The 17,523-nt window shown below is 34.8% G+C and overlaps 1 protein-coding gene across 2 annotated transcripts in view; it reads right to left on the bottom strand.

Annotated features, from left to right (window-relative positions):
* Positions 1–17,523, bottom strand: part of ZC2HC1A (zinc finger C2HC-type containing 1A) — a 54,019-nt gene that overhangs the window by 17,940 nt on the left and 18,556 nt on the right. For both annotated transcript variants that reach the window (XM_045849523.1, XM_045849522.1), the window contains exons 4-7: positions 13,017–13,158; positions 11,163–11,311; positions 1,366–1,465; positions 690–789 (exon numbers count right to left, since the gene is read on the bottom strand). In XM_045849523.1, coding sequence (XP_045705479.1) covers positions 690–789; positions 1,366–1,465; positions 11,163–11,311; positions 13,017–13,158 — 491 coding nt within the window. The remainder of the gene's footprint in view (positions 1–689; positions 790–1,365; positions 1,466–11,162; positions 11,312–13,016; positions 13,159–17,523) is intronic.

Genomic DNA, 17,523 nt, shown 5'->3' with positions numbered 1-17,523 from the left:
TCATAGCTAACATGGGGTTTGTATTCCATATTCCATTCATGTTATGGCAGAATCAGTTTATTAAAATTTATATATATTTTATGGTTGTATAATATCCCACTGTAGATTTTCAATTTTTGCTCTTCAAACAAAGCTAGACATATTTAGATAATTTTATACATTATAATAAAAGCATATGAAAGGAGAACAACGTTTAGAGCTAAAGAGACCCTAATTTGTATTCTACTTCCAACTCTAAGCAGCTGTGTGGCTTTGGGCAAATTATTTTGCTTCTCTGGCCCTCTCATCATATGGTAGTCAGATGGTTTTAATAAAAATATATGTAAAATGTCTAGCACAGTGCCTGATACATAATGCTTAATAATTATTACAAAAATCTTTTGTATTTAAAATGATTTCCTTAGCTAGATTCCCAGAGTAAAATTATTCAATCAAAAATATAAATGTTTTAAGACTCTTGACAAATGCCATCAAATATTTTTCCAATAGTTATACTAATTTAGATCCCCAAAGGCAGTGAGTGTAGATCTGACCAGCAATATTAAAAGACAAGTTAATTTAGAAAGAAAATTAAGGATAATTAAAAAGCCAATTATCTAAACAAAATAAGGCTTAGTATTACCTATGCATATATATACATATATACGTGTGTGTACATCACTAATAAATTAAATTCAATGTAGACTTACCCTACATGAGGGGTTGTTATGCCTTTATGTGAGGGAGATAGGGTCTGCAGTTTGTTTCCCAAAGAACTGCTAACTGAAGACACTTTACCTGAAGGTACACCTTATAATAAAAAGGTATTAGTTTTAATGACATTATGAAACAAAAGTCACATAAAATAGCATCTGACAAGGAGAACAATGGTTTAGTGGCAATACATCTAAACAAGTTATCAACTAAGAAGAATTCCACATATAATATCCTTCATTTCTTATGTCTATATTTCTTATACTACACATACAACTGAAGGTACATGTTCAACAGTCAATATCTTCTTCAAACCATTAAACATTTTATGTTAAGGACACTTGTCACATTCAGAGCAGTATAAGTAGAAATGAGGGAAAAAAACAGTCATAAAGAATCAAGAAAAGAACTTAGTTGACTATTCTGAACAAATGCTTCATCAACAACTCAAGGATATGCATTGAAGCTTAAAAAAAAGGACTATAAAATATCTAAAGTAGAAGCTATTGAAAGTTACTTTATTTTTACGCAAAAATAATTACTTAAACTCCCTATATCTTGTTAACTATAAATGTATTTTAATAACCCAAAATAGAACACTATCTTCATTTCCTTTTCTACCAATACTATTAAAAACAAAAATGAAACAAGTTATTTCATAGATCTCATTACCTACAACAGTCTTGCTAGTTCCACTTGGTTGTGGTAATCGAGAAGATCCTGATGATATGGTCCCAGGAGAATTTGACTTTTTAAGAGCAGGCGGCTTATACTAAAATAACAAAAATAAAATATGTTATCAGCATAATTTTTGAATATCTATTTTTAACTAGTATTTGAACACTAGTATTTTTCATTCCCTTCAATGAGCAATGTTTGTATGAGCTGCTATTATCCAAAATGAGAAAGTATAGATTAAAAAGTGTCATTTCAGTTTTTGAAGGAAGATGGCGGCAAGGTAGGAGGGAGCAAATTCCACTTCCCCCTATACACAGGAGAAAAACCTATCTGATCTGTGGAGGAACAGAGCAAACAGCCAAGAGTACCCCAACATATACGAAAATAGGAGACCAAAAATTGTAGAGGACATTGAGAAATCAGACATGAGACAAAAAACCTGGAACTGTGAAAAGACCAGAGCTGGACCCAAAGACGGGCATCCAAACAGCTGAGACAGTGCTATAAATTTGACTTTGCTATTACAGAGAACCTAGCAGGTGGAAGATGTGAACACGAGAATACCCACTAGAAGAAGAAACCCAACAACAAAGGAACCACCAAAAGAGAACAACAGAAGAAGGTGAATGAGACAGTGGAATCCACACTAATCTCAATCCAGGACTTATCTGGAAATACAACTAAATAGCGGATAAATTACCCAGAACAAACAACTGAACAAGAGCAAGAGAGAATCCTCAAAACCTTGTACACATGGAAGAAACAAGTTCAACACAACTGGCCCTCACCAGAACAACAAATTACAACAGGTGGTGTACAGAGTAACCCTCCCTCACTCAAAACAGCTGGTGGGAAGGACCCACCAAAGAAAGACACAACAACACTCAAAACCCAAAAACAAACTCAGAGCCAACTTAAATGACAGCCCAAGACCAGTGAGCTTGAGAGATAAAGGAGACTGCACCACTGAATCTCACAGGTCTTCTACCACAGAAGTCCATATCATAAACCCAGGGAGTCACAACAGAACAATTTAAGAAGCTGAGGCTAACAAGAAGAGTCTCACAAACAATGGGAAGACAAAGAAACAATCCCCAAATGAAAGAAAGGGAGGAAGCTTCAGAAAGAATGCTAAATGAAACAGAGGCAAGTCAACTATCAGGATATTGAGTTCCAAGCAATGGTTATCAGGAAGCTCAATGAGCTCACAGTGAATTACCAGAAACTACAGGGAAATTACAGTGAACTCAGTGAAAACTGTATCAACATGAAAAAGGAAATAGAAATTGCCAACAAGGGCCAAGAGGAAATGAAGAATACAATTTCTGAGCTGAAGAACACAGTAGAAGAAATCAAAAGCAGGATCGAGGAAGCAGAGGATCAGATCAGCAAGCTGAAGGACAAAGTAGAAAAAAAACACCCAGAATGAGCAAGAAAAGGAAAAGAGGCTCCAAAAGACTGAACAGGGGTTAAGGGAAATGCAGGACAACATGTAATGTAATAATATCCGCATAATAGGGATACCAGAAGGAGAAGAAGAGCAAGGGATAGAAAACCTGTTTAAAAAAGTAATGATGGAAAACTTCCCTAATTTGGTTAGAGAAATAGCCACACAAGTCGAGAAAAAACAAAGAGTCCCAATCAAGAGGAACCCAAAGAGGCCCACTTCAAGACACATCATAATTAAAATGGCAAAATTCCAAGACAAAGAGAGAATCTTAAAGGCAGCAAGGGAAAAACAGGAAGTAACATACAAGGGAGCCCCAATAAGGTTAGCAGCTGACTTCTCAAGGGAAATGCTCAAAGCCAGAAGAGAATGGCAACAAATATTTCAAGTAATGAGAACCAGGGGCCTCCAACCAAGGCTACTTTACCCAGCAAGGCTCTCAATCAAGATAGAAGGCCAAATAAGGACCTTCCCAGACAAAAGAAGTCTAAAAGAATACACCTTCACCAAACCAGCTATGCAAGAGATTCTAAAGGGACTGTTTTAAGGAAAGGAAGGTAAAGAGAGAGAGAGAGAGAGAGAGAGAGAGAGAGAGAGAGAGAGAGAGAGAGAGAGAGGGAGGGAGAAGACAAAGGTACAAAAATGGCCATGAATGAGTATATATCAATAATAACCTTAAATGTAAATGGATTAAATGCTCCAATAAAAAGATATAGAATAGCTGAATGGATAAGAAAGCATGACCCACACATACCCTGCCCCCAAGAGACCCAAAAGACTTACATAGACTGAAAGCGAAGGGCTGGAAAAATTTTTTCCAAGCAAATGGACAGGAAAAAAAGCTGGGGTAGCAATATTCATATCAGACAAAATAGACTTCAAAAAAGGGCCATAAAGAGAGACCCAGAAAGTCCCTTCAAAATATTCAAGGGAGGAATCCACCAAGAAGACATAAACATTGTAAATATATATGCACCCAACATAGGAGCAGCCAAATACATAAAGAAAATGTTAGAGGACTTCAGGAAAGATATTGACAGCAACACAATTATAGTAGGGGATTTTAACACCCCACTGTCAAAAGTGGGCAGATCTTCCAAATAAAATATCAACAAATTATTGTGGCATTGAACAATGCCCTAGATGAAGTGGACTTAATTGATATATATGGAACCTTCATCCCAAAGAAGCTAAATACACATTCTTTTCTAATGCACATGGAACCATTCCAAATATAGACCACATGATAGGACACAAAACAAGCCTCAACAAATTTAAGAAAATTGAAATCATACCAAGCATTTTCTCTGACCACAAGGGACTGAAACTAGAAACCAACCCCAAGGAGAAAAACCCAAAATACTCAAAACCATGGAGATTGAATAGCATGTTATTAAACAATGAATGGGTCAAGAATAAAATTAGGAAAGAAATCAAAAAGTTTCTGAAAACAAACCAAATGAATTCACAACAACCGAAAACTATGCGACACAACAAAGGCAGTCCTGAGAGAAAAGTTCATAGCAATACAGGCCTACCTAAAAAAAACAGAAACATTCTAACAAACAACCTCACCCTACGCCTACAATAACTCAAGGAACAACAACAAAGACAGCCCAGAGCAAGTAGAATGAAGGAAATGATCAAGATCACAGCAGAATTAAATGATATGGAGACTAAAAGCACAATTCTAAGGATCAATCAATCCAGGAGTTTGTTCTTTGAAAAGAGAAACAAAATTGACAAGCCTTTAAGCAGGCTTATCAAGAGAAAGAGAGGACCAAAATAAACACAATCAGAAATGAAAGAGGAGAGATCACTACCGATACCACAGAAATACAAAGGATTGTAAGAAATTACTACAAAGAGCTGTATGCCAAGAAATTTGAAAACCTAGGTGAAATGGACAAATTTCTAGAAAAATATAATCTTCCAAAACTCAATGAAGAAGCAGAAAGCCTGAACAGACCAATAACAGCAGATGAAATTGAAGCAGTAATAAAAAAACTACTAACACACAAAAGCCCTGGACCAGATGGTTTCACAGGAGAATTCTACAAAGCATTTGAGGAAGAGGTAACCCCTATCCTTCACAGACTATTCCAAAAAATCCAAAAGAATGGAAGATTCTCAAACTCATTTTATGAAGCCAGCATCATCCTAATCCCAAAACCAGATAAAGACACAACACAGAAAGAAAACTTCAGGCCAGTATCACTGATGAACATAGAGGCTAAAATCCTCAATATAATATTGGCAAACTGCATCCAACAACACATTAAAAAGATCATACACCATGACCAAGTGGGATACATCCCAGGGATACAAGCAAGGATGGTTCAATATTTGCAAATCAGTAAATGTAATACATCGCAAAGACAAAAATCACATGATCATATTAATAGATGCAGAAAAAGCATTTGATAAGGTACAGCACCCATTTATGATAAAAACACTCAGCAAAGTGGGAATAAAGGGAGCATTCCTCAACATAATAAAGGCCATATATGAGAGACCTACAGCCAACATCATACTTAATGGGCAAAAACTAAAATCTTTTCCACTAAGATCAGGAACAAGACAAGTTTGTCCACTTTCACCACTTCTATTTAATATAGTACTGGAAGTTTTAGCCACAGTGATTAGACAAGAAAAGGAAATAAAAGGCATCCAAATTGGGAAGGAGAAAACAAAACTGTCATTGTTTGCAGGTGACATGATAGTGTACACAGAAAATCCTAGAGACTCCGCCAAAAAACTTCTCAACCTAATAAATGAATTTGTCAAAACAGCAGGATACAAAGTCAATATCCAGAAATCAAAGGCATTTTTGTACACCAACAATGAAACGGCAGAAGCAGAAATCAAGAAAAAAATCCCACTCGATATAGCAAAAAGAAAAATAAAATACCTAAGAATAAACTTAACCAAGGAGGTAAAAGACCTATATGCAGAAAACTACACAATGCTGAAGAAAGAAATCAAGGAAGACACAAGTAAATGAAAGCATACACCATGTTCATGGATCGGAAGAATTAACATCATCAAAATGTCCATATAACCCAAAGCAATTTACAGATTCAAGGCAATATCTATTAAAGTACCAATGGCATATTTCACAGAAATAGAACAAACACTTCAAAAGTTTATATGGAACCATAAATGACCCTGAATAGCTGCTTCAATTTTGAGAAAGAAGAGCAAGTAGGAGGGATCACAATACCTGCTACGAAACTGTATTACAAGTCCACTATAATGAAAACAGCCTGGTACTGGCATAAAAACAGGCACATGGACCAAAGGAACAGAACAGAGAGCTCAGAAATAAACCCAAGTCTCTATGGTCAATTAATATTCAACAAAGGGGGCAGCAACATAAAGTGGAGTAAAAACAGCCTCTTCAATAAAGGGTGTTGGGAGAACTGGACAGCTACGTGCAAAAACATGAAACTCTAGCACCAACTTACACCATACACAAAAATAAATTCAAGGTGGATAAAAGATTTAAATATAAGCCATGATACCATTAAAGTCCTACAGGAGAACATAGGTAGGAAAATCTTAGACATTCCACACTGCAACATTTTTACTGACGTGTCCCCTAGAGCAAGGGACATAAAGGAAAGAATAAACAAATGGGACCTCATCAAAATAAAAAGCTTCTGCATGGCTAAAGAAAGCAGCATTAAAATAAAAAGAGAACTAACTGTATGGGAAAACATATTTATCAATGATACCTCAGGCAAGGGTTTAATCTCCAAAATATATAAAGAATTTACATGACTTCACTCTAAGAAGACAAGCAACCCAATTAAAAAATGGGCAAAGGACTTGAACAGATACTTCTCCAAGGAGGACATACAGAGGGCCCAGAGACATATGAAAAGATGCTCAACATTGCTAGCTATCAGAGAGATGCAAATTAAAACCACAATGAGATACCACTTTACACTGGTCAGAATGGCCATCATAAACAAAGCAACAAACAAGTGTTGGAGAGGCTGGGGAGAAAAGGGGACCCTAGTGCACTGTTGGTGGGATTGCAGAGTGGTATAGCCACTATGGAAAACAGTATGGAATTTTCTCAGAAAACTAAAAATGGATCTGCCTTTTGACCTAGCAATTCTACTGCTAGGATTATATCCTAAGACTACTGAAACACCAATCCAAAAGAACCTAAGTATCCCAATGTTCACAGCAACACAATTTACAATAGCCATGTGCTGGAAGCAACCTATGTGGCCATCAGCAAATGAATGGATCAAAAAACTATGGTGCATTTACACAATGGAATTCTATGCAGCAGAAAGAAAGGAGCTCCTACCCTTTGTGACAGCATGGATGGAAACAGAAAGCATTATGCTAAGCTAAATAAGTCAGGCAGTGAAAGACAAATACAATATGATCTCACCTTTAACAGGAAGCTAAACAAGAAAACAAACAAACAAGCAAAATATAACCAAAGACAGTGAAATAGAGAACAGGCTGACCAGAGCGGAGAGGAGAGGGAATTTCAGGGGAAAAGGGGAAGGGTTTACAGGAACAAGTATAAAGGACACATGGACAAAAACTAGGGGGCATGGAAATGGGAGGGAGGTGGGAAGGACTTGGGGTGGGGGTTGGCTGGGATGGGAGTAAAAGACAGAAAACTGTACTTCAACAACAATTAAATTTTTAAAAAGTATCATTTCAGCCCTGGCGAAGTAGCTCAATTAGTTTGAGCATCATCACATACACCAAAAGGTTCTGGATTCGAGTCCTGGTTGGTATGAATACCTAGGTTGCAGGTTTGATCCCCGGTCAGGCAGCATATGTGAGGCAATCGATTGTTTCTTCTCACTCTTTGTCCCTTCTTCTTTCTCTCTCAGAAAAAAATCTATAAACATATTCTCAGGGGAGGGTTAATCTTTAAAAAAAAAGTGTCATCTCAGACAGAGGTTCCCCAAATATGTTCCTTCTCAAAACTGGTGTACTAAAAGTTTGGCTCAGATGTCCCACTGCTAAAATAAACAAAAATCAGCTTTTCCCAGTTCACAGAGCAGGGAAAGGTTTAATGGAAAATATTTCCCCAATGTTAGATTTTAAATGCCAAGCAAGTACTAACAGAAAAACTTAGACACATAATGATGCTCATTAGGTGGTGCAGCTTTAAAGGTGAGGATTTTGCATGTTCCTGGTACAGTTTTTTATTCCATACGTATAATCCTGTCAAATTTCCTGGTAAAAGTTTCTAAGATTACATATCAATAAGGACAAGTTTTACAACAGCTGCCTTTTGGATATTCTCAGTATGAAGAGACAGAGCCAAGTCTGGCTTCACCATGCTTGCCAGACCATGTCAGATGAATGGGATATTGGTTGAGGAAAGATAGAGTACATCAGCTTATTTTATTTTTATTTTTGCTCCATTCTCTAGAGGAACATCACTATTAATTTTATTTTACTGTCTTGTATGAGCCAAACTTTGCTCATATACTAAATAAAAAATGTCACCTGCTGTGATAGAAAGAAATGCATTCGCCCAGCATTAGACCCCAACTTAACAACTGAACAAAATTTAAGATTCATGCTACCTTAGTTCCAGCCCAAAACTTTGACTATGAGGTGGCTGCTGTGCTTGCATACACACTTGAGATTTAGCACAATGCATCTAGACTGCTTAGGACTTTGTGAAAATGGTTTTAAACCTGATTTTCAAAAATCAAATTGTATTTCATAGCCAATAATCAGTAGTAGCACTACTACTAAAATGCTGCTGGCTAAACACAAATTTTAAAGTCAAACATTATAACTCTTTGAAATTCAGTATATAACCTTTAAAAAAAAATCTTTATACAAAGGTCTCACACACACACTCGAGTACCATGCACCTTTGGAACTATTATGCCAAAAACTGAAATTTCTTAAGCATGTAGCAAATAGAAAAGCTTCAATAATTATGTTAGATGAACAAATGACTAGGAGACTTTGGAGATAAGCCATATAAAAGTTTCTTTAAAAATCTAACAGGTGTTTCTGGTTTGTAAGGACACCTGTTAGTATGTCTCTCTCATTAAAATACCAATGAAGACATAAGGAAAGATTTTAAAATAAACAAAAATATAGAAAACAAGACCTAACAAAGATTTGTCAACATATCAGAGATATGTCTACTAAAAATAGGGTCCATAAAACTGAATTAAGAAACAGAATTGGTGACACTCATATTTTGCTAATTACCAAAAAAAGAACAAACTGATCAGCATAAATGAAGGATGGCATATTATATGTTGATTAAGAGGTCAAATCTTTAGGTTGAGCATAGGTAGGAAGAGCTCTCATAGCAGTATATATCAGGGACTATAGATTTTTATGTACATATTAGAATTTATTATTAATAAGTTAATGGCTTACAAATAGAAAAAAGCAGAATATTCCTTTCAAAAGGTCCTTTGTTTTTCCACTTTCTGTATTAGACCACCTACCATTTTACTCAATTTTATTGTCAGGTTTCCTGAGGTACCTAGAACCTAGCTCAACCTTATTTATCTCCTATAATAATTCTATTACTTTCAACAAGAACTAGTCAGGTTAGTTGCCTTTCTGAATCCTCATATCATGAATGCCTCTTGTTTAAAACATATTCACCTGCCTCTCAGTAAGTCACTGTTCCCCTGACCTAGATACTCTGACTTCTTCCTTACTAAGCTGTATTTTACCTACTCTAAAACATCTAGCTGAGATTTTAAAAGAATTATAAAGGCTTTCAGGATAACTTTAGCTATCAACAATTTTGTGTAAGTTCATTCAGAATAACAAAATACTTTTATTTTAATACAATTACAGTCAATGTATATTTCTTTCATTTCAGTATTACATGCTGATTATTTCATGTGTTTGTATGAAGATCACAAATCTAATATTTCCTTAGTAAAATATTTATACTGACCAAGACTTTTTATTGAAATTAGAAAAGCTCAAAGAATATGGAGGCCATTCATTTCTTATAAAATGGCAGAAATTGCTATTTGAACCCACCGTTCATCTAAGCACTAAAAATGCTCAGAACTGATAATACTGAGTGCTGGTGAAAGTACAGTTGCCAAATATGACATGGATACATTTAAGCATCTTTAGAAAAGTACTGTATTTAGTTTACTAATAGACCCAGTACTTGCTACAGTGTCTGATTCAAAGAGAGTACTCAATAAAAACTTCTTGAATGGACAGATGAGAAAGTATGGGGTTAAACTAAAATGAACATGTATGACTAGACATGGAATCAGCAGTGAAACAACTGAAGGTGAAAAATCAACTACCTGGATTTTACATTCATCAACCATTTGCCAACAAATTGTTGGAATATACACATTTTATTGTATATTCTCTGCTCTACTAATTTATTCTTGAAACAAAATAATACAAAAAATCAGATTACTGTTCTTAACTATTTGTATAAAAGATATATGTTGTTTGACCTCTGGTGTGGAAATTATTCAAAGAGACACTGTTCCTTGTGCACAATGATGATGATACTGATGTGCTCTATTTCCAATAATACTAACAAAAACTCAGTGAAAATACTCTCTCAAAGAGGTCCCAAATTTAATGGAGTCCTTTAAGTCAGTATTTCATTAATAAGAAATAAGAGAAATGGATTTATTTACTATCTGCTAGATTTACACTACTGAAAAATTATTTACAAATGAAAGCTTTGTAAAAAATGGTATTTGCTGGAAGTATGACATTATCAGTGTTTTGGTGTAACAATATATTTTAAGAAAAACAACAGTATTATAAAAATAAATTTAGTATAACAATATCCTTATATGGTTAATGGTGTGCTAAGTGCTTTCACAGGCATTAGTTCACCTGTGTTTCACAATACTCATGTAGATTACCACCTCACAGGTGAAGAAATAAAGACTAAAAGTAGCATTTTGGATTTGACCCTATATCCATTCCCTCATATGCATTACTTATATATAGCATGGAAATATTCAGTACTTACATAATTTTCAAAAGAGGATTTTACTGTCATTTTCTTATTCCTCTGACACCTCTGGTTTCCTGTGCATCTGCTTCACCTATTTTTACTTATTTTCTTACTTTTCCCTAATACTTCTTTAAAATCTGTATATTTTCAAGTCTCTACTAACTCAAGTCCATTTCAAACCGATTATTTTTAAATATTTGTTTTCAATTAGCCATTCAAATTTCTTACTAAATCCTTGAATAGTAATATCTAAATGTTAACAGATGAGAAAACTACTTAAATGTTCTATAAAACATAACCACAAAACAGTAAACTTGAAAAAGTCATTTTCTCATCTGTTTGTAGAAATGATTAAGTAGTGCATTTCACCTGGGTCCGAGAAGTAGCTTTTCCTTTGGCATCAGATGCAAATTTGCCTTTGTTACTAATACGTGCTGCTTGTTCTTTACAGAAATTTATATGTCTATCAGCTGCATTTTCATTAAATCTCCTCTGGCAATATGGACACTGAATATAATCTAAAGCAAAAAAAGAACCAACTTAATAACATAATATTTGAAATGAGACATAAAGAATTATGACTTTATATAAAGACAAGCATAAACACATATATAAAGATATTTGATACACAAAATCTCTTATTTCCTTATAACCACCCAATCTGACTTATCCAAATTTAGTAAAAGATATGTAAGCATGAAGTCTGTTAGTACGATAAATTCCAATGTTCTTCCAGTAGAATCAAATTTGAGGGGAAAAAATCATGGATACAAAATATGAATAAGTAGATGAAAAATGTTATTTCTTTTTCATTTCTATAATGCAATATTTTATCACATATACATATTTTATGTGGTAGAACAGTTAAACAGTAATAACATATATTTTCAAAATATATTATAAATTCGAGATCTGGTAAAGTCTTTTAATTCTATTAGAAGAAAACTGTCAAAAAATAGTTTAATTGACTTTATACAGTCAATTTACCTTTGAGAGGGAGTTTACCCTTTAGAATTTACACTCATCTGAAGCTCAAAAATTTGTACCACTAATTAGAGTAGGTCTAAAACTTCTAAAAACAAATGAGTTATTTTGTCAAGACTAAGAGATTTAAAAATTTCTAAAACCCAAATCAATACTCAAATACCTCCAAAACAGAGAGAAAATTCAACTTCATGGGGAAAACTAGGAAGAATTAGAAGAGATCCAAACCTAGTTAGGTCATCCCAGAAACAATCCTAGCCTTAAAGTTAATTACTCTAGAACAGAGGTTGGCAAGCTAGGGCCCCTGGGACTGCCTGCTGCCTGTTTTGATAAATAAAGTATTATTAGAACACAAACATGCCCATTTATTTACATATTGTCTGTGGCTGATTTCCTGTAACAGGTGCAACAGAGCTGAGTAGTTGCAAAAGAGAGACCCTGTGGCCTGTAAATCCTATAATTTGTTGAGTTCTTCTCAACAACTAAACATGAAAATTGATCATATCTAGGTTTTCTAAAGAAATTTCTCTTTACTAAGAAATAAATCCCAATCTAGAATACTAACATAATTTTCATGCAGTTAACTTGTTACATTAAAATAACTGCCTCTTCAGGCTACACTAATAACCAATGTTAAAATGTCAACTGTGCTATTTTAAATCTTTTACTATCTTAATATCTCAAATGGGGTTGCCAGCATCCTGTCTTGCTTTTGTTAACAATAACAAACAACTTTTACCCATTCAATGAAGAAAACATAATACATGAGCTTAGGACATACTTTAGGTATATCAGTTTATGTGGCAATTTCCTCATATGAACTGTACATTTCTGAAGCAATATTATGAATTTTTTTCCTTCCCAGATGAGAATATTTCAAAGAACTAGGCAACATTATCTAAATCTTACTGAATGACTACATTTCAATTCACAGTGAACATCATTAAAATCTTTCCTAGAATACTAACATTTAATAGTAATTATAATAGTTTTTAAAATTATGTTTTATGTTTAAATAAAAGTATTTAGATAAAAAGATAATGCATTTCTATGTTCAACACTGATGTGTCTTAGTCCAAATGATTATTATCACCATTATTTTGTAGCAAAAAAATTAAAGATTATACTTCATCATGCTCCATTATAGTGAATTAAGTTTAATAGCAACTTAAAATTTATAAAACTGCTATCACTATTTTCTCCCCACATGAACATTACTGTCCACAACAGTCCACATACCCGGATCATAAGAAGGTGGAGGAGGAGGAGGAAGCTTGCCCCCTTCCTTAAGTGCCTGATCAAGGCCTTTTGCTGCTCTTATGGTGGCAATGAATTCCTCATGTTTTCTTCTCCAATTAGATGGTTTCTTTGGAGGTTCAGGCTATTGAAAGAAAAGAAAAATGTTTTGAAACATTTTTTTAATAATAAATTAAGGTAAAACTTGAAGAAATGTCATATTAAAAATCCTCTTACCAGGAGTCCTTAAATGATTTCCTCCCCAAATTTACAATTACAAAAAAGAACTTTATGCCACTATCTTATATGTAATTTTAAAAATACAATTGTAATTGTGACAGACAATGCTAAATTGACTTCTGTAGGTGTGACATGCATTTAAATTACAACTAAGAGTGTATTTCCCTGTTTTCCATAGTTTCTGAGGTATGTTATCACACTTTTGGGTTAACTGATTAGAGGTGAAAAATAGTTCTCTCTATGGTTTTAACTGACTTTTCTTTTATAATGAATAATATTGAGGATCTGTTCATATCATTGAGAATCATTTGTATTGACTTTTCTGTGGAACTGTTTATATATGCCTGGTCAACTTATCTGTTAGGTTATTGGTCTTTTTTTTCCCCCCTAAAAAATTTCCAGTAACTCTTTAGAGACTAGCCCCAACCTTCCCTAACAATTATGTCTGTCTTTTGACCTTGTCTAAAGGTCTTCTGATATAAAAATTTATTTTTTTAATGGAGTTTAACTTGCAAATCTTTTCTTTGCGGTCACTGCGTTTGTAGTCACAGTTAGTAAGGCCTAATCTCACACCAGAGTAAAATGAAAACATCTTCCATGTTTCCACCCAGAACTTTCATGTTTTGATGTAAAAATGTTTAAACCTCTTATTCATTTGGAATTTATCCTGATGGCTGGTGTAGCATATGGATTTCACTTTATTTTTTGTTCATTAACATGGCTATGTAGCTGTTTCACCATCATTGATTGACTTTTTTCCCTACTGAACTGGGATAATACCTTTCCCATATTCTCCTTTGTATTTGGGCTTATTTCTGAACTTTTTCTTTCATTTTTTAAATTTTTATTATTATAAAAATAATAATAGAGTCTTATATTTTTATTATTATAAGGTTTATTCCTAAATATTATATATTTGGTATCTTATATTTTTATTATTATTATAAGGTTTATTTTGAAATATTATATATTTGGTGTTACTCTCTTATTCTTCATTTTTATGTTATAAACTGTTGAAATATGAAATATAAAAACTAGTAATTTCTGTACTAACATTACACTTCATTTCTTCACTGACTTATTATTGGCAGTAATTAATCATATTCTTCTGGGTTTTTCTCTCATAATAATGGCAGTTTTACCTCCTTTTTTCCAATCCTTACACACTGTATTTCTTGTTATTATCTATCAGCTGGCACTTACTATATTGGTTAGAGCTTAATTTTGCTCCCGACTTTAATGGAACTACTTCTAAGTATCTTTCCACTAAACATGATGCTGGCTCTTGTGCTACAACAGACTTATTTTATTATATTATTGAAATAGCCAACTATTCTTATTATGTCTTTATTTTTAAAATCAAGAATATAGGTTGGGTCAACACAGTCAAAAGATAGTTCTTCAAAAACAATAATAAGGTAAGACTAATCAAGAGAGAGAAAAAAATACAAATTACCAAAAACAGAAAATAGTACATGATCCAGTTCTTACAAACATGAAAAAGAAAACATTATAAATACTTTAAGTTAATAAATTTGATAATTAAGAAATAAACAATATCCTTAGCACACTATATACATCAGGTAAGAAACATAAAATCACAATAGTCTTATATTCTTATATATGTTTTTAAAACGAATCTGTTATTTAAAAAACCCACAAAAGAAAATTTGGCCCAGATGCCTTTCCTGTTGAGCTCTTACATTTTTTAAAAATAGCATCAATCTTTAAGAAAAGAGAAAATGAACAACATTCTAACTAGTCTTATGAAACAAAACTTTGATAAAAACAAAAATTATAGACTCATTTCTCATTAATATAGATGCAAAAATCTAAACTAAGTATAAGCACATTTCAATGTTTGAGATGACTGATACTTTTGTAACAGGGTGCAGCCAAGAGGGGTGCCCTAAATAGGGATTTGTAATGGGGTCCAGAACTCAAGGTGTCCAGGAAATATTATATATATATATCCCCACCCCCAGAAGTCTGAGCTGGGGGATGGGACACATGGAGCAGGGCCATTCCAAGCTGTATTGAATAGCAACAGCTTTGCAGCTAACCTCTGGTATGGTCATTTAACATACCTATAACCTTTAACTGGTTGCATAGATATGTTAAACAGCTGTGGCCATACTTTGAGCCAGGGGTATGGGAGTGACTTCCGTCCAAGATGTAACTGGGAGGCAGCTCCCCCTGGTTACAGCACCTGCATGAGAATCGGAGAAGACTGGCTCCACACCATGGGGCCATGCCTGCCCAGACTTACTATGGCAGCCCAGTAAAGCTGGAAGAATACTGGAATGCTGTCAGGTGTAATTGATTGTAGGAGGAGTCAGAAATGGGGCTGTAGAGGAAGACTGGAGCTGGGATTTAAACCTGGGCATGACAGCCATATCAGGGAGAACTACGCAGCTTTGGAAGAGTGGGGACCCTGCAGCTTTGGGGTGTTCCCTTTTGCCATGTGGTTTAGGAAGCAGGAGAGACTTCACCTGGAAAAAAAGGGGTGAAAGGATCTTGCTGGTGGGCCATGAGAAGGTGCCACATGGCTTTGGATTAACTGGAGATCACAGGGGCGACACAGCTGATGGTGCCGGGAGCCCAAATCACAGACTTCTACTTCTTTTTCTGAGATATGGTACCTCAGACTAGGGCAGAGAGAGAAGGAAGGACTGTGTGTGTCTGTGGGTATTCTAAACGACTTTAGTATTTTAATGAAGAGATTAAGTCACTACTCTAAGTCTGTATAGCTTTTAAATAAATAATTCCTTTCCTTTTCACAAATCTCTGGCATTGAGAGAAGTCCGTCCTCTGGCAGTAGACATAGCGAACCTAGTGGGGGTAGACTCCCGGAGAAAAAGGGGGGTCCTTTTGGTAATAGTATATCATTCAGCATCCCTGGTCTGTTCTGTACACTTTGAAGTTTCGTACTTTATAGTCATAAATGTCTGATCATATTCATCTGCTCCATGAGTATTAATCATGTACTGGTCAGTCTTGCTGCCCTCTTCTACCTTTTTCCTACAGTATCTGTATCAATGCTGAGCTGATGGTTTTTTATTACTAATCACTGAATGAGTTAGGCTTTCCTGGTACAGCTATTTACAGGAGGTTTTAGGGAGAAGGAGAGGTCCAGGGTAGCCTTCCAAGCAACACAAACCAATAGCTCTCTTCTCTGTTGTATCAGATACAGATGTAAATAAGGCTGTTCTGTGCTTAGACACACCCTTCTGCTTCTCTAAAACAATATGGGTCAAGAGGGTTACTACCACTCTGTCTCTGACAGGGCCACTTAACTCTCTGTGCCTCTTCTCTTTACCTCCTCTGTCCTGGCTTTATTCCATTTCAGCCAGGATCATTCTGGTTCCTGGCTATCCAAGGCCCTGCAGCTCTTCTCAGTTCCTGTCCTGGCTGCAGTAAACAAGGTATGTACTTCCTGATAAGACACTTCACCATCAAAGTCACCTGTAAGCTAAGGAGACCTCTCGCCTAAGATTCCAGGTTCCCAGATTCTTGGCCATAATCGCTCCCCACAGCAACTTCTAGTGTTTCCTTAATAGGTAACTTCTGCTGGATCTCAGTTGCTCTGGGAAGCCCTTACATTTTGTGTTCTGTGGATTATGACTGCCTTTGCTTTCTCAAAAAATGAAGTTTGTTATTTGCTTTGCTCCACTGTGCTTATGATATTGTAGAATTTCCTCAATACAGATAGATACTGAGAACTACACTATGATGTTAAAAATCTTTTAACATACTGCTTCTCAAACTTTAATATGCATATGACTCAAATAAGGATGAAGTTAAAATGTAGGTTCTAATTGAGTATGCATCTCTAACATGAGACTCTGCATTTCTAACAAGTTCCCAAATAGCACTGATATTATTACTCTATGTACGATCATTTAGGTAGTAAGAATATAAGCTACTTAATGTCAATATACGGCTTTTATTTTTTCTGAAGACTAATTTTTAAGTATATAAACTTAGGAAAGATATAGGACAATATTTATCAAGAGATCGCCATAGATAAATTTATATAATCCCCTTAATAACCCCACAATAGATGCTACCACTCCTATTACCATTTTACAGATAAGTAAAAGTATAGATTAAGTAACACTCATCACAACATGGTAAGTAGCAGAGTCAGAGTTAAGACTAAGCAGTCTGACTCTTTGAGCCCTTGTTTATACCCACTATGTTATATGCTCCCAAAGATTTCAACAGTATTTCTTCTAAGCTAATTAAAGTGAATACAATTATACATCTG

Source organism: Phyllostomus hastatus, unplaced genomic scaffold (assembly GCF_019186645.2).
Source record: "Phyllostomus hastatus isolate PE091 unplaced genomic scaffold, TTU_PhHast_1.1 phas_contig_65, whole genome shotgun sequence".
Taxonomy (NCBI): domain Eukaryota; kingdom Metazoa; phylum Chordata; class Mammalia; order Chiroptera; family Phyllostomidae; genus Phyllostomus; species Phyllostomus hastatus.
This window is presented reverse-complemented; position numbering and strand designations above follow the sequence as displayed.